This window comes from Artemia sp. Qi Xiang Cuo, chromosome 7, assembly GCF_049724085.1.
Source record: "Artemia sp. Qi Xiang Cuo chromosome 7, ASM4972408v1, whole genome shotgun sequence".
Classification (NCBI taxonomy): domain Eukaryota; kingdom Metazoa; phylum Arthropoda; class Branchiopoda; order Anostraca; family Artemiidae; genus Artemia; species Artemia sp. Qi Xiang Cuo.
This window is the reverse complement of record NC_142800.1, coordinates 81,759,269-81,783,206: the sequence shown is the minus strand read 5'-3', so window position 1 is coordinate 81,783,206 and position 23,938 is coordinate 81,759,269. Positions and strand designations below refer to the sequence as shown.

Sequence of the window (23,938 nt, the reverse complement as noted above, 5' to 3'; positions counted from 1 at the left end):
CCTCCTTGATCCTCATCAGTACGGTAACACAAAAATACATCAACATTCCATTATTTAGTCAGTCTTTTACATTTTATTTTTAATGATGTTGATGAGCCTGGTAAATGGCTAAACTTAATAACAATTAATTTTAAAAAAAGGTTACGATTTGATTGATCATAACATTTTAATTTCTAAGTCTCTAATTGATTTAGTGTGAATCCTGCTGTTGTGAAAATCATTCCGAATTTTTTAATAAATAGGTTCCAAATTTTAAAATATAAGAAGTCTTTCTCTGAACTTGAGCCAGTTTTTTGTGGTGTACCTCAAGGTACCATTCTGGGTCCTATTCATTTTTCTAGTTATGACCAATAATATTGCTAATGATTATGAAGAACAGTGGAAATATTTGACGACCTTACCCTTGGAGAAATTTGCGAAGCAAATGAATGCAACAAAGCTCAAATTTTAATTGATAACGTAAAGACTAAAGCTTCCAATTCAAATATGACAGTAAATGACTGTAAATCTTCTTTTTTAACTATTTCATTTTTAAATTCCTCTGAACCCAATTTTTTTTACCAACTATCTCTGCTTCTCTTAAAGTCAGGAAGATTAAACTCTTGGGAGTTATAATTACCAGTGGTTTAAAATGGGAAGCAAACACATCTAGTCTAGTAAAAAGGGGTAATGCTGGGCTGCAGATGCTAAAGCTTATGTCGAAACATGGCGCCCCTCTAGATCACCTCCTCCGAATATTTACATCTTTTATTCGCCCAATTCTAGAATATGCAGCTCCTGTATGGCCTTTTAGACTGACGGCTGAGCAAAGCGCCAGGCTCGAAAGAGTTCAGAAAATAGCTCTAATGATAGTATCGAAGCAGGCATAAATGCCGTATAAAGAGCTGCGGACAAAGTTTAAAATGCAAACTCTGAAAAAAAGAAGATAGACACTCTGCATGGATTTCGGAAGAATATCTCTGATCCACCCAATACACAAAACCTTTTCCCCCCTCAATCCACAACAAAACGACTCCCGAGCAGGGTTGCAGTGCCTGTTGACAAACGTCAGCCGGTACGCTGTGCCCATCAGCAGTTAGCGAAAAAATTTATGCTTAGTTTTGTAAAAATGTATAGCGAAAATCAGGAGGATTGATTAGTGTTTTTTTTCTTATGTATTTGCTTTTTAATGTGACTATACCAAGGAAATTTGGCAGTGCCAAAATATTGTTGGTGAAAATAAAAGTTTATATATATATATATATATATATATATATATATATATATATATATATATATATATATATATATATATATATATATATATATATATATATATATATATATATATATATGTATATATATATATATATATATATATATATATATATATATATATATATATATATATATATATATATATATATATATATATATATATATATATATATATATATATATATATATATATATATATATTAACTCGTGTGCGAAAAGTTTTGAACTCAAACCGCCTATTAAGTATTCATTTAATTGCCCAAATGTTAAATTTACCCACACCTGTCGTTCGTAACATTGTGACGGTACATATGAACATGCGCAAGGTTCGCGCTTTACTGAAAACCAATTTTATGACAAATGTTTTCTTTTGTACATTTTGAACTGATGAGCTTTCAGCAATTACTATCATTATACATCAAATATTCAGTTTAATTTATTAGCTCTTTTTAAAGTTGTTAAAGACAAAAATAGTATCACTAAAAACAAGTGTTTGGATACTGCCTCCTTTCCTAACTGTAAATAAAAACCAAAAGCCTACTGCGTCATTGGCGCTTAACTGAAAACGGATTATATTACAAATATTTTCTTTTCCAGTTTTTACTTATTGAAAATAGAAATACAGTTACAGTGAAATAAATTCTTGAACTGATTGCTCTTTCAACAATTAATATCATTATACATCAAATATTCAATTTGATGTTGTTTATACTTTTCAAGACGCATATAGTTTTCAGTAAAGCGCCAATGACGTTGTAGGTTTTAGACTTTTACTGTGAGAGAAAGAGGTCACTCCCAAACTCTTGTTTGTAGTGATATTCATTCGCTTCAAGCTTGATTTGCATATTCAGTATAAGTTTCACTCGTTTTAAGATTTATTCATTCATTTACATTTATATCTATTGTATGTTTGTTTGAATTGATTGTTTATTTAATTTCTGTTCGTTTTAATTTCATTTATACTTCAATAGGAAAATATTTTTTTTTCGTTTTAAGCCTTATATTCATATTAAATCTAAGCATTACTCGCTTTAAGATCTATTTATTCATTTATATTATTACTTATTGTATGTTTTTGCTATGATTGTTTATTTAATTTCTTTTCGTTTTGGTTTTAATTTATTCTTTAATAGTAATTTCTGGTCGTTTTTATTTTGAATTTCAAAATGTAATTTTATATTATGGTCTTAAGTTTAAAATTTCCTTTAAATTTATATTAAAACAATGTTTTTAAGCAATTTTTTTTTTTAAATTAATTTTGTTCGTTTTTTATTTCAAAACAATTAAAGTTTTTAAAAATTCCTTATTTTAAAATCAAACTTAAAAAAAATCAAATATTCATCAAAGTATCAAAACTGATATCAAAGTAACAATTTCAAAGTGAAAAAATGGGTTTGGGTCAATTTCGGAGTTTTTATTATCTGATGTTTGAACTATTTTTAACAAAATTGCTATCTCAAAAGTTTTATCGGATGGGTTTGGGGAAAAAGGGCGTGGGGGGACTAGATTAAGCTTCGGTCTCTTTTGACTCTTTAAAAGTGAACTAGAATTTTCTATTTTCAATCAAATGAGCCCTCTCTGAAGTTTATACGAGTATACCTTCTATAAGAACCATATATATCCCCAGAGTATAACTTACAACGCCTATCCATGGGCCCTGGGGGGTTATGTCGACCCTAGAGTTTTAATATCTGATGGTTGAACTATTTTTAACAAAATGGTCACCTGAAAGTTTTATCGGATGGGTTTATCCATCCGATACACCCAAAGGCGTGGAGGGCGGGAGGGACTAGTTGCCCTCTGATCTTTTTTCACTTTGAGAAAATGAACTAAAACTTTTAATTTCCATTCAAATGAATCCTCACTGAAGTTTATACGAGCATACCTTCCATAAAAACAATATATGCCCCCAAAGCAATACTTACAACGCCTGCCCCGGTCCTGGGGGGGGGAGTTGTGTCGACACATGAGTTTTTCTTATTTGATCTTTGAACAATTTTTAACGGAATGACCATACGTAAAGGAGTTTTTGTTATATGATCTTTCAACTATTTTTAACAAAATGGCCTCCTAAAATTTTTTATCGGCTGTATTTGGGGAAAAAGGGCTTGGGGGGGGCCAGTTGCCCTCTGATCACTTTTGACTCTTAAAAAAGGCACTAGAACTCGATTTCAAATTGAATGAGCCCCCTTTGAAGTTAATACTACGACCCCTTCTATATGAAGTGTCTCTGGGAAAAAAATGGAGTGTGGGAGGAGGCCAGCTGCCCTCCGATTAATTTTGGCTCTTAAAAAGTTAATTACAACTTTCGATTCCCAATGAAATGAGCAATCTATGAATTTTATACGAGCATCCCTTCCGTAACAACCATATATGACCCCGGGGCATAACTTACAACGCCTAACCCTGGGCCCTGGGGGCCTGTTTCGACACCGCATTTTTTTGTTATCTGAACTTTGAAATATTTTTAACAAAATGCCAATTTCGAAATTTTTATCTGATATATATTGGGTATGGAGGAGGGGGGGGGGCTAGTTGTCCTCCTATCTATTTTGACTCTTTAGAAGCGAACAAGAACATTAAATTTTGAATGAAATGACCCCTCTTCGAAGTTTATACAAGCATCCCTTCCATAAGAACTATATATGCCCCTAGAGCATTACACATAATGCCTGCCTCCGGGCTCTGGTGGGTTCCGTCGACACAGGAATTTTCCTTATCTGGCCTTTAAACTATTCTTAATGAAATGGCTATTATAAAAATTTTATCAGTTTCCAATCAAATGAGCCCCCTCTGAAGTTTATACGAGCATCCCTTTCATAAGAACCATATACGCCCCCAGGACAACACTTACAACGCCTATCCCCCGGGCTCTGGGGGGCGTTTTTGTTACCTGACTTTTTAACAAGTTCAAAATCGGTGGCTATCTATAAATTTGTAGCGGACGAGCTTGGGGAAAACGGAGCGTGGGGGGCGGGCCAGTTTAACTCTTTTTACTCTTAAAAAGTGAACTAGGACTTTCAATTTCCAATCAAATGACCCCTCTATGAAGTTTATACGAGCATCCCTTTCATAAGAACCATACATGCCCTTAGGGCATAACTTAGAACGCCTTCCCCTGTGCCCTGGGGGTTCTATTAACACCGGATTTTTTCTTATGTGACCTTTGAACTACTTTTAACAGGATGTCTATCTCAAAATTTTCATCAGATGGGTTTTGATAAAGAAGGAGTGTGGGGGGGGGGGGTTAGCTGCCTTCGGATCTCTTTTGACTATTAAAAAGTGAGCTCGAACTTTCAATATCCAATCCAATGAGCCCTCTCTGAAGTTTATACGAGCATCCCTTTCATTGCGAACAATATATGCCCCAGGGCATAACTTACAACGCCTGCCCCTGGGCCCTAGGGGTTGTAACAACACCTGAGTTTTTGTAATCTGACTTTTGAGAAATTTTTAACTTAATGGCTATCTAAAAAATTTTATTTTATGCTTTGGGGAAAAACGGGCGTGGGGGGGCTAGATTCCCTCCAATCTCTTTTGACTCTAAAAAACTTAACTAGAACTTTCAATTTCCAATCAAATGAGCAATCTCTGAAGTTTTTACGAGCATCCCTTCAATAAAAACCATATATTCCCCCAGAACATAACTTACAACACCTGCCCTCGGGCCCTGGGGGGCTGTATTGACCCCTGAGTTTTCGTTATATGGTCATTGAACTGTTTTAAAAAAAGCTATCTCAAAGTTCTTATCGGATGGGTTTGAGTAAAAAAGGGCGTGGAGGGGGGAGAGGGGCTAGGTACCCTCCAATATCTTTTGACTCTTAAAAAGTGAACTAGAACTTTCAATTTCCAATCAAATGATCTTTCTTTGAAGTTAATACGAGCATCCCTTCCATAAGAACCATATATGCCCCCAGGGCATAATTTACAACGCCTGCCCCCGGGCCCTGGGGGGTTGTGTCGACACCAGAATTTTTGTTATATGATCTTTGAACTATTTATAAGAAAATAGCTATTTAAAAATTCTTATTGGATGCATTTGGTAAAAAAGGGTTGGGGTGGGGGGGGGGGCTGTTGAGAAGCTGGTTACCCTCCAATATCTTTTGACGCTTAAAAAGTGAACTAGAACTTTCAATTTCCAATCAAATGAGCACTCTGAAGTTTATACGAGCATTCCTTCCATACGAACCGTATATGCCCCCAGGGCATAACTTATAAACCCTGCCTCTGAAGACTGTGGAGGGAGTGTCCTGCTCAAACATATAATTTCCATTACTGTCAACTACGTTGAACAAAATGGCTGTATCAAAATTTTGATTGGATGTGTTTGGGGAAATCCTGGGCGTGGAAGGGGTGTGTGTTGCCTTAGAATCACTTTCGACTATTAAAAAGGGAACTAGCCATTTAAATTTCCAATCGAATGACCCCTTTCTGAAGTTTCTACGACAATGTTGTCTATACAAAACCTTACAACCCTTGCCCTGAGGGCTGTGGGGGAGTTGTCATCCTCAAATACCAAATTTCCAGAACTTAAAACTACGTTTAATAAAATGGCTGTCTCAAAATTTTGATTGGATGTGTTTGGGGAAAAGGTGGGCATGAGAGGGGGTTAGTTGCCCTCAAATCACTTTCGACTGTTAAAAAGGGCACCAGCCTTTTGAATTTCCAATCGGAAGAGCCTTTTTTGAAGTTTCTACGACAACGCTTTCTATAAAAATCTTATATGCTCCCAGGGCAAAAGTTACAACCCTTACCTTGATGGTTGTGGGGGAGTGTCCTCCTCAAAAACATATTTTCTATTTGGAAATCAACTACGCTGAACAAAATGGCTATCTAAACAGTTCGATTGGATGTTTTGGGGGTAATGTTGGGCATGGGGGGGAGGGCTAGTTGCCCTCCAATCACTTTCAACTATTAAAAAGGACACTAGCCCTTTGAATTTCCAATCGAATGTGCCTTTTTCGAAGTTTCTGCGACAACACTTTCTATAAAAATCTTATATGCCCCCAGAACATAACTCAAAACCCTTGCCCTGAGGGCTGTGGGGGAGTGTCCTCCTCAGAAACATATTTTTTATCAGGAAATCAGCTACACTGAACAAAAGGGCTATCTCAAAATTTTGATTGGATGTGTTTGGGGAAATAATGGGCGGGGGGGGGGCTAGTTGCCCTCCAATCACTTTCAACTATTAAAAAGGGCACTAGCCCTTTGAATTTCCAATCGAATGAGCCTTTTTATTAATTTTCTACGACAACGCCTTCTTTAAAAACCTTATATTCCCCCAGGGCATAACTTAAAACCCTTGCCATGAGGGTTGTGGGGGAGTGTCCTCCTCAAAAGCATATTATATAACCGGAAATCAACTACGCTGAGCGAAAGGGCTATCTCAAAATTTTGATTGGACGTGTTTGGAAGAATGATGGGCGTGAGGTGGGGGCGAGTTGCTGTCCAATCACTTTTGACTATTAAAAAGGGCACTAAAACTCTCGATTTCTAATCGAATGAGCCCCCTTTGAAGTTTCTACGACTTAATAATAAATAATAAAACATTAGAGCCGTATGGCCTTTACTATAGGCAATGCTATAGTGTTTACTATATAAACGTGACACACATTTTATATCGCAAAATTAGGCAATTTGACGGACCGTCGTAGCAATACGCCAGCAGAAGTATTTACGTCAGAGCCATAGTTTCAGTTGTTACTTGGTTTTTCATCGGAAAAATTTGTCATTGCGCATGCGTGAAGGTGGGGTCGTGAAGCTTTTGTGGTTTTAGATCTGTGTCAAAAAATTTCAATGGAGAGTATAGGACTTCTATCACTGCCATTACTATGAACAATTCGCTGCATCATCAAGCCGCCCGAGGCCCCAGATGCGCGCGCTCCTCCTCCACCCCAATCTATTGGAAGTATTACTTTTTTACTCCTCCCATGAAGTTTCAATTTCCTTTAAATTCTTTCTTGCAACCTCTTCCACCCCATTTGGAGACGATACGCCTTTTGGTTGGCCCCAGATGGATCGCCAAAATGCATAATCTTTTAACATTCTTTTATCCTCTATCCGTGAACATGGCCTAGTCTTCTTGACCTTCCTTTCATTATAGCCCTAGAAAATAGAGTCGAACCACATTTTGCGCATAGGTTATTGTTTGATATGCGGTTAGTCAAAAGAGTATCAAAGACTTTTCTTATACAGTGCTTTTGGAAAACATTTAACGAACCTTCCTCAGCTATTCCAAGCGCCCACTTCTCTGACCCATACTTAACAAATGTCATTACTGTGACTTCCACTATTCTAGTCTTAATTCGTGGACTTACCCTCCCATTCTTCCAAACTTTCTTCGACTGTGAAAAAATCCCATGTGCCCTGGCTATTCTACGTGTAATCTATAAGACCATAAAAGTGTTTGTGGGAACGGGACTCCCAAAAATAGTGCCACAAAAACGACAAAAAGTTTTATATATTTCATTTAATTATTCTTAGTTTTTGTTTGCTTTGGTTACTGGGAACCTATTCCAATACCATAGGTCTTTGATAACACAATTTCACATGTTATTTCAATTTTCAACAAAATAGAAGTGCTTCATGTTTTCGACGTAAATGACGAAAATATGTTATTTTCATTGAAGTACCATCAACCACTTAGACGCTACCTTGGGGGAGAGTACTCCTCAGAAAATGAGCTGGTTACCACGGAAAATCCTCTTGAGCCAAACCGTTTTGAATAAAAAAATATACCTTTGGTCCAAACGTAAACAAAATAAATAGTCCATATGCACCTATGAGAAACTACCAACTTCTTTCAAATTTTGTATCCACCAACACTTGTAATCGCTCAATTTAGAATCCCACTATTTCTGTCTGACTACCTTCCCCACGCATTGTAGAGAAATCTGGAGTAACCTAAATAATTTTGCAGGAATGTCGGAGGCCTACCAATCTATTAGGATGTGAATCTAGCATCGATTTGTTTCCAACTGAATCCAAGGCTCAAGACGATCCAGCTAAATTGATCTCAAAGGCTACACTTTCTCCAGCTTTGAAAGGTTGTCAACTTTTACAGGAAGTTTCAGTTACAGTGCGAAAGTTTGAGATCTGCAAGTCTATACCCTATGAAAGGTCCCTATTTATATATTTATTCGTCTTTCAATTTTTTTTGTTTTGTCTTCTTTTTTTTAATACCTGGGCCATACGTTTGTTGATAAAAAGCCAAGATTTATGAGTGACATGCGTTTTGTTGATTTATTGAATTAATCAACATGACACCTTGTCCCAGAGAGGCAACTTCCATCAAACAAGCGTCAAAAGATATGTGTGTTACATTATCTTGTAAAAAGATATTTGTTTTAAATCATCTTGTAAGTGAACATCCAATTTTGTCAAAAAAAATTTTATTTAAATATTATCTTTTCTATTTAAAAAAGGCTCTAAATACAGTATAGCAATTTATTTTCAAATTAGCCCTTAAACATCTCTTTATGATGCTTCAATGCCCGTCTAGTGGCGACAAAAAACGAGAATTAAATAAGAAACATGTGTTTCATCGGAAAGTAAAGAGCAACATCAAAAAAGAAAATGAACAGAAATTATTCCTTTTACGAAGGGTACTGCCCCTTCTCGACACTTCACTCATTACGCTAAAGATTTTTTGGTGTTTAAAAATGCTTATTATTCCTTTTTCAGCCATTTCAGGCCCTTGTGATTCACCAATTGCTCTTATTGGGACGAAAATTCAAACTTTCGCGTAAAGAGCGAGGGGCTAAGGAGGGTGTAGCCCCCCCCCTATTATAAGGAATAATTTATGTTCTTTTTTAAGTTTTAATGCTGCTTCTTATTTCCAGTTGATTTTTTTTCTATTTAATATCTTGTTTGTTTGTCAACTCATGCTCAGGCATAACCAAGATATGACATGGGGCACCGGCACCAGAAATCCCCGAATTCTTGCTTATAAATTGTATACCTTAATAATTGTAAATTGATTGGTAGCATACCGCTTTTTCCGGTAGCATACCGTTGATATTTTAATTAAAATGTTTCACAAAATTTGAAGTCAGACAAAATTTTTGACGAGCAGTAGTTTTGCTGAATAAGTCTATAATAATATTCTCACTACAGATTTTCTGGTAGACGGGAAGGGGTAATATTGTTCATATGGATGTAAATTCTGCCTGGCTTATTATCTTCCATGCGACTGAAGCTATCATGACCTCTAAAATTTCGATTTTAAATCAGATTCTCTGATGTTAAAATATAAATCTTATCAAATCTGGATTTTCACTTAGAATATGTGCTGCTATCTATCTAATTGAATATCTATGCTTTACATAACAATAATTAAGTAATAAAAGTAGCCTAGTGATTTTAAAACCAAAAGAAAATAACGATTCTAACGATATGTAAATAAAGTTTGAAACACTAAATTGATAAATATAACAAAGTAGGATAATTGTTCTTTCTAAGATGTTCTTGTAGGTAAGTCAATTAATCAGTAATTTGAAGGATATAATCTCCAATGATTTTAATAATAAACATGTTATTGAATGTCTAAGATTCTTGACTATTCAATGATATATACATTTCTTTTCAATTCCGATTTGATAACAAGATGTTAGGGTTATATTATCAAAATAATGGTTGCCATTTCTGATTTCAGTCAGCTTCAAATGGTGATTCTTTCTCACTCGACAGTTTTTTTTTTTTCTAAACGCTTTTTTCAATATATGGTTACTATGGGCTAGAGTTGGTTCGTTACTAAGTTGTGTCAGACGCTGCAACAATGGTGTGTTTGTATTCTTTGCTAGATTCATAATACAGATATTTGAAATTGCTGTTCAAAGCTTCCATGTTTTCTTGTTTCAAAATTTGTGCCACAAATCTTCACTCTGATTGATCAATAATAAATTTCAGGCTTGAAATTTGTACAATGTTTAACTGAATAAATTATAAGCCGGATACATAATTGGTAAGGTAGTTGTGCGTAATTTTGGCTCTATCCCTGAATTTGACTGTAATTTGACCGGGGCATGAAGTAAATCTTTCAGGCCACCTACAGTAATAATACTAATTTGTTTATAACCCAGTATATAAGTACCACAAGATTAGTGGAGTAGCACAAAAAAATGGAGTATTAATGAACGTTCCCTACAACAAAGCTGCAAAAGAAAATTAATCGATACACGCTGAATCTGACTTTTTATAAGAAATCAAATATGTCGCCCAAATTTATCAGCAATCCTTTGGTTTTGATACGGCCTAAGTGAAAACAATAAATTCTCGCACTGAGGAAAATACAAAACTCGTGTATTTTGCATACCGGGAAACAGTCAAAAACAGTCAGAAATTAAATGAAAAAACAACAACAAGTTTTTCAACTGAAAGTAAGGAGCAGCATGAAAACTTAAATGAACAAAAAATACTCTGTATATGAGGGGGGCTGCCTCTTCCTCGAACTTCGTTCTTTACAATGAAGTCTTAAAGCTCTTGAAAAATAATTCTCATTCAAAATCAATGGCCCTTGTGTTTGAGTGATCCTTCCTAAAGAATATAGATAAAAGTCAAACTTTAGGTAAAGAAACGAGGGTTGAGGAATGGACAGCCTCCCTCATATACAGAATAATTCAATTTCGTTTTAAGTTTTCATGTTGCTCCTTATTTTCAGTTGAAAAATCTTTTTTTTCATTTAACTTCCGACTGTTTTTCAAATCATGCCAGGAAATCCAATTCTTTCCTTCTCCCGCCACGTGTAACATTTCTGCTGAAAAATTCTCTCGGAAACTTTACTCTTCTCTGAAAATTCTCCCCATGGAAAATCCCCCCTCCCCGCTATATATATATATATATATATATATATATATATATATATATATATATATATATATATATATATATATATATATATATACATATATATATCAAAAATTTTATATATATTTACCAATAACAAATAGTGTATGTAAACAATATGGGAAAATTCCTAACTTACAGGCCTTTCTCCAGAGACTATGAAGGATCATGTCATCACCAAAAGCATAGTTATTGGACCTTTCGACTATCCTGAATCAAATATATATCTTAAAAATTTGATTGGATGTCTTTGGGCACAAATGGGCGTGGAAGGGGGACTAGGCACCCTCTAATCTGTTTGGTTACTTATAAAGGGCACTAAAACTTTTGATTTCCTTTCAAATGAGCTATCTCTCAATCTTCTTGGACAATTGACTCGATACGATCACCCTTAAGAAGAATCTAAAGCATATAAAGCTGGTTCTTTTGATGTATCTATTGTTATCAAAATTTCTTTTATTAGAGTTTTGGTTACCACGGACTATTTGATTTTGGTATTCTTTTGGTTTTTATATTTTGTAATACATACAGGTTGATTTAAAAAAAGTGAGTAACTGAAAAGTTGTCTACAGGTCTCATTCTAAAAAATAAGAAATAACACTGTTTCTAACAACGAATACTTGAACTTTTTTTGTGGCTTAGAACTTCATCCTTGAATTATGACTTTGAATGTAGCACTTCATCACTTCTATTTCTTTTTTATTCCCCTCTTGATTTTGATCTTCACAGACTGAAAATTCAAGATTCGATATTCCTAGCTTTCTAATTTTTACACTTTACCACTTACAGCCATGCCGGGAGCCATTGTAGAGACCCTTACTATTGCCAAACCTGATGAAAACTTTGCATTCCAAAAGTCTGGAAGGAGAAAGAAACGGAAGAAACTCTCTTCTCTCTTTGAGACTTTTTTCGCCTCAGCCAACAGTACAATCACCACACTCAAATTGACCCCCTTCCCCCTCTGAGCTTTGTGTCATCAGATAAGCTGTATAGAATTAAAGAAATTACGGGTATCATATTGAAAATTTACAAAACACTGAAATGTAGTTTTTGTGCAAGTAGCCTACTAACAAGAGTCAATGGCTTCCTTGAGTCTAAACCTCTCAGAAAAGGTTTGTGGCGTAAGGGCTTGCTCCATTTTCTTTGTAAGCAGAGTCACAACCGATCACTGCGATCACTTTCCAGCAAGTCTCATAGGGTATACCAAGCAACTTAATCCATTTTCAAACATAAATTTCTAATTCTGCTGTACCTCTCACCCCACTGACCAACTCAACGCTGGGTCTTTTGTCGTGTCTAAGGGCCTTGAACTATTATTGCTGGTACATTTCTCCGTTCAACTGTATTCAAAATTTATATTTTTTACTTTACGCGTTATATTTTATGCGTAATGTTTTGTTATAAAAGAAACGGAGGGGAAAAAAGAAAGCCGGTACAGCAAAATAAACCTTCCTTTTTTTCCTCTTGTAAAAGTAAAATTTAATAAAGCAAACAAGATATGAAAATAAATAAAATGAAATTCCACTCATTATGTTAAATTAAAGATATAGCCATCCCCCAGGTCATACTTAGGGCAGATTTATATTCATCAAACCTGTTGAATTCCTGTGAAATTGAGCTAAACTTATTTTAAATCTATAGGTTATGTTTTTGTTTTGTTTCTTTTTTCATTTGAAATTGCAAAGTAACTAATTTATTTTTTAGGTATCAACGATCTGAGCTGTTTCAGTCTAAATCATTTGCTAGTTCTCTTATTGATGTGATAGCTGGTGATTCGACCCAGTTACAGAATGGCAACTACAATCTACAGTGCCTAGATATCTTGGTTTGGATGGGATCTATCCTGTCATCGGGGAAATGCACGGTTAGTGAGAATAAGAAGTTATCTGTCCTCGAAGGATTTATGAAGAAAAGTGGCAAATTGGCAAAAAATTGTTGCATCTACGGAAATCGAAGCACTGCAAAGAAATTTTCTCATCTATGTATAATTCTAGCACAGTGTGGTGAGTTATCTACTTTAGTCTTGCGCGTTTAGTTTCGTACTTTCAAGAGTTTACTTAACCTTACATCCATTAATTCTCTTCTGTGAGACAAGGGCTTAAAAAAATTAGAACAATTATAAGATTCATTGGCAACAATAGCTGAACTAGTCGACTGACTGGTTTTCGTCAATCCAAATATTGAATTCCTCGATGATATCGGCAAATACGATTTTATCATGTAAGCTGTTGCGCGCCAAGACTGATAAAATTGCAATAAATTACGGTAACTGTTTCTGAGCTGGGTAGTTTTCAATTCTGTTTTGAGCTGCTACAACAGCGTTCAGGGAAATAATAGGGGTGGAAAATTAGATGAACTCAACGTTTTCCAAACATGGAACGCATCTCCTCGTCTTCTGCGGCACTTAACCGTCGGCAGTCTTAGCCTTTTCCATATGCTTTTAATAATGATGTATTGGTATTTTGGTGACTCTTGTTTGACTATTTCCAAGTACCTTAGGGTCATTAATACGGATTATTTTAACTCGTAGATTGAGTTTTTGAAGTAACCATCCGTGTTCTAGACGAGGGTAGACTGGAGTAGTGTAAACTGTTTTAATTATTACTGGTTTTCCACAGCTCATAATCGTTATAGTAAGACCGGTTGGAATGGGTATGGAAAGGCCTCAAAAGATATTTGTCAAAGTGTTCTCCATGGAAAATCTTCGAAAAACTTGGGCCAAAAAACTTTTTGTTTCTGATAACGCTTCTCCTGAAAAAAAAATCATCTGAATCCCCCCGTTTTTTATATAGACCTCTGTTATAACTATTAATGTTATATAGGTATGTGCTCTGGAGGGGATTGAGTTTCTGTCTCTTAATGCTGCTCTTTTTGATGTTACAATTGCTGGTATTTTAGACTACAATAAATACTTGCTATAAATTTGAACCACAACTGATAACCATCTTATTTTACTGCATATTTAAGTTTATAATCTTCTCCACTTTAACCTTATTGTTTTTTTTCTTTAATAATTTGTTGTCTATGGGGTTTTTGTTCATTTATTTCCCTTCGATCTCCTCAGTTTGCCTATATAATTAGTCTGAAGTTATTAATTGTCATGAAGTTAAAACTTTTTTAGAATTGTTTTTGCTTTGTTCATCGCCTTAATTCTCAATTAACGGTTGAGTAATGTACATTTTTGGGCTGCTCAAAAATCAGACATTCTTTTTATTCATTTTTACTCTTATTATACTCTCAAAAAATGATAAGAAAATACGTTAGACCGTTCAGAGAACTAGGAAGCAACACTGAGGGCTGTTAGGACAGGATTTTACAGATTCCGATTTCGTATTTTCCAATACTATAAGATTCGGATAATCCATGCCAGTATTGTTTGCTCATCATTGAAATTGTATTAATTTTAATAGAAGCCTTAGAATATTAATAGATCTGTCTGAAATAGCTTCTTTATATGCTCCCCCAAAGGAATAATACTCCATGTTTTATTTGAAAAACAAAACAAAAATCGTCACATTATCAAAATATGAGTCACAATCATAAACGTAGGCCTATCATATTATAACTAAAATTGTCACACTGGTGTCATTCCTTGCATCTACAATATTACTACTTACTTTTACTTTCGGCGGGAACCAGACGATGAACTGTCCTTCCCGGCACCAAAGGATCTTGGGATGACTTCCGATGACCACTTGGACCTGTCGGCTTCAGCTTCTCCGGCGATCTTCAGCCAGTCTTTGTCCCATCTCCGACCGTGTCTCCTGAATCCTCCCCACGGTTTCAGGTCCTCCTTGAATTTTTGCCACAGGTTCTTCTTTTGTCCTCCTGGTTTATGTTTCCAGGAGTTGGCTGGTTCGCAGACAAGGACGTCCCGACATAGCGTGCCTTCAGGACGGCGCAATGTGTGGCCGAGGAGCTTCAGGTGACGTCTTTTAATGATAAGCGATAGCTCTTCAGATTGGCCACAGCGACTCCTTACTTCACTATTGGAAATCCTGTCCCATCTCTTAATGCGGAGGTTGTAACGAAGGCAGCGGTGGTAGAAAAAATCCAAAGTTCTCGCATTTTCAGTCTTGATCAGCCATGTCTCGCAAGCATACAGTAGTACTGCTCGAACAGTTGAACCATAGATTCTGACTTTTGTTTTGGTTGAGATCTCTCGTCTGGTCCATAATGCTTTTTTCAGACTAGTAAAGACTCGCCAGGCTTTTGCTATGCGGGCAGAGGTATCCCTTTCAGCTCCGCCATCTGGTGTTATGATAGAGCTAAGATACATGAATTCCTCAACGCTTTCTATTGGCTCACTGTCGAGGGTAACTTGGCAAGGAGCAGGTTGGTTGAGAGCCAATACTTTAGTCTTTGCGCTGCAGATGGCCAATCCGATGCGCTTTGAGACCTCATAGGTATCGTCGATCATGCCTTGTAAGCTGTCGGCGGTAGTTTCCAGCTCAGCAACGTCGTCTGCGAAGTCCAGATCTGTCAGGGGCTGGAGGAAACCAGCTATTTGTCCGAAGACTATTCCGCTGTGGTTTCTCATTGCATTATACATGATCCAGTCTATCGCGTAGTTGGATAATATAGGCGAAAGGGGGCATTCCTGCTTTACCCCAAACTCCACTGGAAACTTAGGGGTGTCATTGCCGGAAACACGGACGAAAGTCTCAGTGTCCTTATACGCACTTCGGAGTATCTCAATGATTTCCTGTGGCGCCCCGTCTTCAGCCATAATTCTCCATAGCTCCTCTCTGATGAGAGAGTCGAAGGCAGCTGCAAAGTCAATAAAGGCGATGAGAAGGGGTAGATGAAACCTGCTGTACTTCTGAAGGATGAGGCGAATCGTCAATATCTGTTCTGGACAGCCTCTACCTGGTCTGAAGCCTGCTTGTTCAGGACGGGTTAACTTGTCACGTGCGTCTTTGAATCGATTCAAAAGAATGACGCAGAAGATTTTCATGGCATGGTCGATCAGGGAGATGCCTCTATAGTTTCCGCAAATGGCCTTATCTCCTTTTTTGTATAGCGGAACGAGGACTGATACTTTCCAGTCTTTTGGGAAGGTCTTTGTTGTCCACACCTGGACAAAAAGTTCGGTTAGGAGGCATAGTAGAGTTGGTGAGGACTTGAACATTTCAGAAGGGATCCCATCCTCTCCAGGAGTTTTATTGTTTCTCATGCACTTCAGCGCTTTTTGTACGTCCGCAATACTTGGCGGATCGAGGTTTACTGCGTAGGGCTCTCTAGCAGCACTCGAGAAGGTAGGTAGATCGCACGGGGGTTTGACAGGGTTCAGTAGCTCAGAAAAATGCTCTCGCCAGCATTCCATGCGTCCTTCTTCTGTTCGGATGAGTTCTCCGGACTTATCTTTCAGTGTGTCAACCGCTACAGGAGCTTTTCCAGTCGCTTCTTTCAGTAGTTTAAACATTTTCCTGCTGTTGTGACTCCTGGACGCTTGTTCCAACTCATTCGCCAGATCTGACCAGTACTGTTCTCTGTCCTGTTTCAGTGACTGTTTAACTGCTTTGCGAGCTACTTTTAAGGGTTCTTTTGCACCTCCCACGAGCGGTCGCTTCTTCTCAACTAGTTCGATGGTGTGGTCAGAGATCCAGGCTCGCTGTTTTCGTTTTGTTTGGCCAAGCACCTCCTCAGCTACGTCCTGTGTTGCAATTTTTATTTGCGCCCATTCTTCATCGACGAGTGAGAGACGATTCAAGGTATCGAATCGGTTGCTTAGCTTTAACTCAAAGTCGGCTTTGATTTCCGGGCATCTTAGTTTCGAAACATCGAAGCGCTTTCCTGCCTTCTGTCGCTTCTGCCTACTAAGGCGGTGACGGACTTTGCAAGTGAGGAGAAAGTGGTCGGATCCATTTAAAGATCCTGTGTCTGCTCCTCTGTATACCCGGGCATCTGTGCAGGAGCTCCTCCATCTTCTGCTGACTAAGATGTGGTCGATCTGGGCTGTTGTTACGCCGTCGTTCGAACGCCATGTAACGAGGTGGAGTCTCTTGTGCTCAAAGAGAGTGTTTGTGACGCATAGGTTGTTGTATCTGGCTAGCTGTAAGAGCCTTTCTCCATTGATGCATCTATCACCAACGGTGTGGCGGCCAATAACTGCTGCTGTGTCGGAGTCTACTCTGCAAAGCCAGGCTTTCCAGTCTCCAGCTACAAAGAGCATGCCACGCCTTGTCTTGTCGATGATTCTTTGTAAGTCATAATAAAAGGCATCTTTGACAGGGTCACTGCTGTCCCTTATCGGGGCGTACACAGCGATTATGGCTAATTGGCTAATGTGGCCTCTCAGTGTGATTATGGTGATCCTTGGTGACAATGGATCCCAAGAGGTAACGCATGATGCAGTAGGACCGTCTATTAAGAACCCAACTCCTTGCTTGCCGGAGCCATCATTGGGACCCGAGTTATAGAACTGGAATGGGTCAGATTCGGAAACGGTCAACTTTTTGGACAGAACATCATTAAGTCTTGTTTCTGACAGACAACAAACGTTGATTTTATACTTCTGCAGCTCCCTTGCAAGGAGCAGTTGCGTGGATTCCAGCTTGCAGCTGCGAACATTCCACGCGCCAATATTCAGATGTTTTCTTGATCGGGCGGCTTGCATACTTGTCGGGCCAGGCACCACCCTGACCTGGTTCGCGTCGACTACTATGAACGCCGTAAAAATAGTTTTTCTCTGCATTCGATCTTCAATATCCATTGGTGTTTCATAGGACTTGACTTGACCAAAGGCTCCCCAGACCCTTGGCGCCCCGTTGCGTTAGCCATTCTATTTGTCGGACTAGGCGACTAATAGAATGTTACTCCACTCCACCGCTGTGAGGCGCAACTTAGGGCTCTCCTCCCGGCTCGCTAGTTTAGCCCCGTTTTAATATATTGAAAATAGGGGTCGGCACCGTTTCTGTTTTTGGCCAAAACAGAAACGGTAAAAAACGGCAATTAAAAAACGGAACATAAACGAAAACGGTGAAAAAAAACGTAAATCCGTTTCTTTTTTTCCTTTTTTTTACCGAAAAACAGAAACGACCTTTTTTTACTTAAAAAAAGGCCGTTTTAACAGATATTTCTGTTTTTTTTTCAGTTTCTTTAGATTTTAGAGAGTAAAGTGAATATTTATTAATATAGATTAATAAAAATGACCAAATATACAAAAAGACCAAATATATGAAAAGACCACATAGATTAAAATTTAACACTTAAAAACATTTGGAGTTCAAGTGACTTTGCAGTCATTCATGAGCACTGCTTTCGCGTAAAGTACACAGTAATACTAAAAGCACTCTCACTGGGTACTGAAGTTGCAGGGACTGATAGATGAATACATGCAATTTCACTTAACTCCGGGTAAGTGTAAAAGTAATCAGACCAAAATTCTAGTGGATCAGAATTATTTTGTCCTGATCTTCGTCTCTCGCTCAAAATCATAGGAACTCTCTCCTCATATGCCCTAATAATATTTGCTGCCACGCGGTTAATGCTCATACTGTTGGCATTTTGCCTCGTAGCGTTCATCCGTAACCGAGTCGTGTCGAGAAACTTAGAAAACAAGCTGTCTTCTTGATCAAGAGTCTCTGGTGACCCTTTTCGGTTAGTCCCTGCCTTAGCAGGAGTGACGTCAATAGGGAAAGATTTGGAGTCCAATTGGATTGGATCGAGTTCTTCTGTGCTTCTCTGCTCGGAGATGAATTGCTGGAGAAGCGAGGAGATGGACTGACGAGCTGACTCTGTCTACACGTGTCATTTTTTTTATAAATTGCAGAGTCCAAAAAGCCAGCTCTTGTGAAGAGCATCATATCAAACTTAGGACTGGCTGAAAAGTATCTCCTGAGCTGAACAACTAGAAGTTCCTTCTGCCCATTGATTGACTCAGCCATAATAATAGTATCTGGAGTCTGACAAAACAACAGTAATCTCTTAATCATCAGCACGACTTTGCTTGCCGAAACATAATTGTATCCACTAGCTATCACTGTTACCTGTTTGAACGGGCGAAGAACCTCAATGACAGCTTCCATGATGGACCACTCATTGCTGTGAAGTTCGAGCTCTCTAATCTTAGCGTCACGTAGGTTTTGGTTGAAGAAGTCGCGCAGTGGCTCTTTTCGGGCACAATACATTTCTATAATGGTAAGTGTGCTGTTCCATCGAACATTCATGTCTTTTGTGATGGATGGACTAAGATTATATGTCTTGCAGATAGCTTCAAAAAGATCGTGGAATTTGGAAGATACTTTCAGGATTCTAACCAGCTTTCGTATTTTTACCAGTGCGGGTCCCAGCGTCAATACTTCACTAGAGACTCCTCTTTGTCTAGGTATTGAGCTCTCACAATCGCTGTCAAGGTCTGGATCATTTAATTCTGAGCTACTATCATCATCATTACTGCAGTCGGTATACCCAGTTTCTTCAATGTCATAATCTCTTACACTCAGTTTAGTATAGTCATATTGCTCAGCAGTCTAAACATTGTGGTCAGATTCTGAAATGGATTCTCAATCCTTTAGGTTGGGAACATTCACTAAATCTGCCTAGTTTCTGAATTCCCAAATCTTAAGGACATTATTTACCACATTATGCAGGTTGTGTGCTAAGCATGAGCTTTGCATAATTTCACCGTCTCTGAGAGCCTATACTATATTAGCTCCCGAATCAGTAATTATAAAGTATACTTCCCGTAGAATTCTGAACTTCTGGAGGCTACTACGGATTGCACGAAGAATGTTGGCGCTAGTGTGAGCAACTTTAGTCTCTTAAACTCAAGGATTCTATCCACCAAAGTTAGCTTGCCATCAGTGTTTTTCATCACATAATGAGCTGTAATACCTAGAAAGCCAGACCCCGTTCATGAAGACCAGCAGTCTTGTGTCAAATTCACTTTCCGGAATTTCTGGAGTTCAGCTTTGAGCTGCTTAACCTTCCTTTTCTTTGCTGTAACTAGATGTCTTGCAAGAGTACGAGCTGTGGGGCCAGTAAGACCTCCTGTAAGTTTAGAGATTAGAGCTTTTACTCCTGGTTTTTCAAATATTGAAATAGGAAGCTTGTCAATGCAAATCGTTTTTCCACACAACTTGTTCAGCTTCAGCTACTGCTGCTTTGTTGACTTCAAAAAAATTCTTATATCCCTTTTCTTTCCAGTGCCTTCAAATCGAGTTGGGTTAGTTTCACATGAGGTGCTCGGCATGCTGAGCGGAGACAAGGCTGTAGAATGTGACTCCTTTGAACAGTACTTGGTTTAGGTTGTTCAGCAATTTTGTGTTTAGCCATAAGGTGATTTTAAACGATGTTGCAGACCTCTTTGTTGACTTCACATCTTTTTTGCAGTAATTGCAGGTAATTACAGCTGCTCCCTTATTCCTGGTCCCATGTTGCTCCCAGAACTTGACTTTCTTTGATGGAGGGCTCTCTCCAAGTTCTGAGTCTGAACTTGATGAAATATTTGATGCCAGATTTGATGCCATTTATGACAGCATGTGTATCGGTACATGCAAAGCATACCATTACTAAGTGCATGGAGCAGTGCAGGTCTATTTACTCCTGTTATTTAAAATAAGAGTATTAAAGAAGAACAATTCAAGAAAAAAAGACACTTCTCTGTAGGACAGAGCATAATTTTATTCCATAAGCAAGTATCTTTTTTCTGTATTTGTGAATACTCCTCATATGGTATATTAAGGGAAATAAAAGTATAATATTAATAATAGCAGGAAATGGTAAACCGTAAGCCCAGGACTGTCTGATGTAGCTAGAAGATTTTATAATGCAGATAATAGATTGACTAATTAGACCATTGGAAATAAGCTGCTCCAAATATTTACTAAAGTATATGACATTTGCAGGGTAAAGAATATCGAGGCTATTCACATTTCCTTCCTGGGTGCTGCAAGTGAACATGCCTAAAATCAACATGTCTGGTGGAAATTTTATACCCTCATGCTGAAGGGTAGATCATCAACATCTTCAGCCTACTCCTTTGTTTAACAGTCCCTTGATTATAAATTTCAATCAACTAATTCAATTATGTTGATGTGAGAAACCAGAGGTAGAGGTGCAGATTAGTTCCTCCTGATAAAACTACTTGTTTCTTTCTGTATATTATTCAGTCAATTGGGCTGTAAAGTTGCGCATATACTGTCCGGTAGGAAAAGGATAAATAAAAATCTCTTACTGTTGCTGTGTTCCAACCCTTTACTTCTCCTAAGCCTGGTAAGCCCTGCAGCACTAGCAGAGGCAAAATCAGCAAGATTCGTTGAGTAGCTCCTATATATGACCATTGGATGTAGAACATATTATGTAGTTCCGCTTCTACTAGTGCTACCGGGCTTACTAGGGAACGAAAATTAAATGATTGGAACTCACCTTTTATATCCTGTTTCTGTTGGCAGGGCCTCTGTGCCCTACACTACAGGGGGAACTAATATGGGTGAACGTGCAATTTAGCAACCCCTGATAAATACAAATTATTACTTACTGTATATTATTCAGTCAATTGGGGTGTAAATTTGCACAGATAGGGTTCAGTAGAAGCTGGATGTAAACTAATCACTTTTTAGTGTATATCCTGGTTCTAGTTACAGGGCCTCTGCACCATACGCTACTGGGGTAGCTAATCTGCACCTTACCCAACCAGGTCACCATCTACTTTCAAAGACTAACCAAAGGTGTAAACCCAAGTAGACTGCTTTAGATTAGTTTTTACTATGGCGAATGTTTTCTTCACTAGCAAATCTTTTCTTCGGAAGACGTAAAAACAGCGCTTTTCGATAGATGACAAGTATTGGTAATCAAATTAAAGTCGCCAGGCTGCGCTATGGTGCTATTCTTAATCAAAACACGGAAAATGAATAAAAACGGTTTTAAAAAAAACATAAACGGCAAAAACGGCCATAAAAAAAACAAAACATAAACAGTAACGGTACTAAAAAAACGGCTACATTTTTTCTGTTTTTTCCTTTTTCCCAAAAAAAAAAAAAAACAGAACCGAAACCGTTAGAAAAAAACAGAAACAGAAACAGGAACGGCGCCGACCCCAAATTGAAAAGCATCTTCGCTTATTGTCTCTGACTTACGTAGATAATTTTTGTAAGGTCAGAAACTTAACAATGGAATGTAGTGAGATATAGCTAGACCTATTAGGAGTGTGGAATATCATAGTGTAAGTTTGTAAGATTGGCGAGAGTCTAATTCCTTGAGCGGGCAGGGTCTTAATTGACTTCTAGGCTATGTCTTCACTTTTTGGATGCTTGTTTGAGTTATCCTTGAAGCTATTATCCGAATGGGCTCGGAGCTAAGAGCTAGCAATGCCTGTTGAAATTCCTTAGATTACACTTGACCGAGTAGAAGCTTAACCAATCCAGCTTGTTATCAGTAGTGAAAAAAGAAGTGGAATGACCGATCTGCAGATACTTTATTTCATTTTATTCGTAAATTTTAATAGAGGTATTTGTTCACAATAAAAAAAGAGAAAATGTAATTCCAAGATTATGGCTGTCATTGGGTCCGCGATGTGCTCTTGATACATGTCTATTTTTGCAAATTCCTTTGAAGATATAGAAAGGGGGGGAAATACCTAAAAGCAGAAGCAATGGAAGCAGTAGCAAGTGCATGCGGGAAATGAAGAGTGACAAAAAAATAGGCTCGAAAAGAGAATCAGAAAGCTATAATTTTTAATTGAAAATTAAGCTTAGTGAATGAGAAGGGAAGAAAAAGGGAAAAAAAGAGAGGCGAGTTGAAGAGGTAGAAAGAATTACATGAGACACGAAATGAAAGAAAACGTTAAGAAATACTGACTGAATTCCATTACTTTCATAAACATAAATGTCTCATTTACTTTCTTTCAGCCCAAGGAGTCAACGTTGAAAATACTCATTTGAAATTTTGCCAGAATTTGCTGGATTCAATACTGGCTATCCTTCCTGAGCTTCCTGCCTCACGCTTTTGTGGCGGTTGGCGTTGGCTATTCACGCTTATGTACAGGCTACAGAAAATTAATCCCTCTAAAGTTATGTGTTCCTGTACTGGTCTATTGGATTTGTGCTTTCCTAATATGAAAAATAGGATTCATCCCCTACATACCCTGCTTCAGACTAGGTAAGATCATTTTGTCCAAACTAAGTTTATTTTGATTGTTGTGTATTTTGATGTGGGACTAATAACTGGAGATATGAGACGGTACAGTGCTGGTAAAAGGCTTCCTTTTATTGAGTTTTCTGTTCTCATTTTAACTCTATTATTATTTTCAAATTTACTCCTCAGTCTTTTAACTCTCAGATTCTTATAAATAAATGTTCCACATATTTTTTTCATTTGCCTCTATTCAAAAATGAATGATAACTTGTCCGCACAGTTTTAATATAAATTTTTCGCAGTTTTCGGTAGTTATTGGCTGGTTTTTTAGCTGGTAGTTTTTTTTTCGTTTTTTTTTTAGTTTTGCACACTATTGCTGTCTGTGTAGGCCTTGATAAACAGCGATATTACGTTGCCTATAGTAAGCCTTTGAAAAACATTGAGGGGGGTGTCAAACATAATCAAAACACTATATGCAGGAGGGCTGTCAAAAGGATACAATAACAATATCTAAGGAGTGGCTAAGCGTTTTAAGTTAGAATTTGAGATCATCCCTGGAAAAAACCATGCAACACACATCCACGATCTCTAAATAACTACGAAGACCGCAATCTTTTTCCATCATAAAAAACCACCAACTCGAGACTGTTTTAATTTTTTAATTGTAGTTTTAAGGATCTCATTTTATTGTCTTTTATTTCATTTATTTACTTAGTTTGCTGACGAAGGCTCTTGGAGGTAGAGCCGAAATATTTTTAAG

The 23,938-nt window shown here is 37.5% G+C and overlaps 1 protein-coding gene across 1 annotated transcript in view; it reads left to right on the top strand.

Moving 5' to 3' along the window:
* Bruce (BIR repeat containing ubiquitin-conjugating enzyme) overlaps positions 1 to 23,938 on the top strand; it is a 406,259-nt gene that overhangs the window by 78,507 nt on the left and 303,814 nt on the right. The window contains exons 11-13 of the mRNA XM_089091938.1: positions 8,177 to 8,376; positions 12,805 to 13,103; positions 22,953 to 23,202. Coding sequence (XP_088948064.1) covers positions 8,177 to 8,376; positions 12,805 to 13,103; positions 22,953 to 23,202 — 749 coding nt within the window. The remainder of the gene's footprint in view (positions 1 to 8,176; positions 8,377 to 12,804; positions 13,104 to 22,952; positions 23,203 to 23,938) is intronic.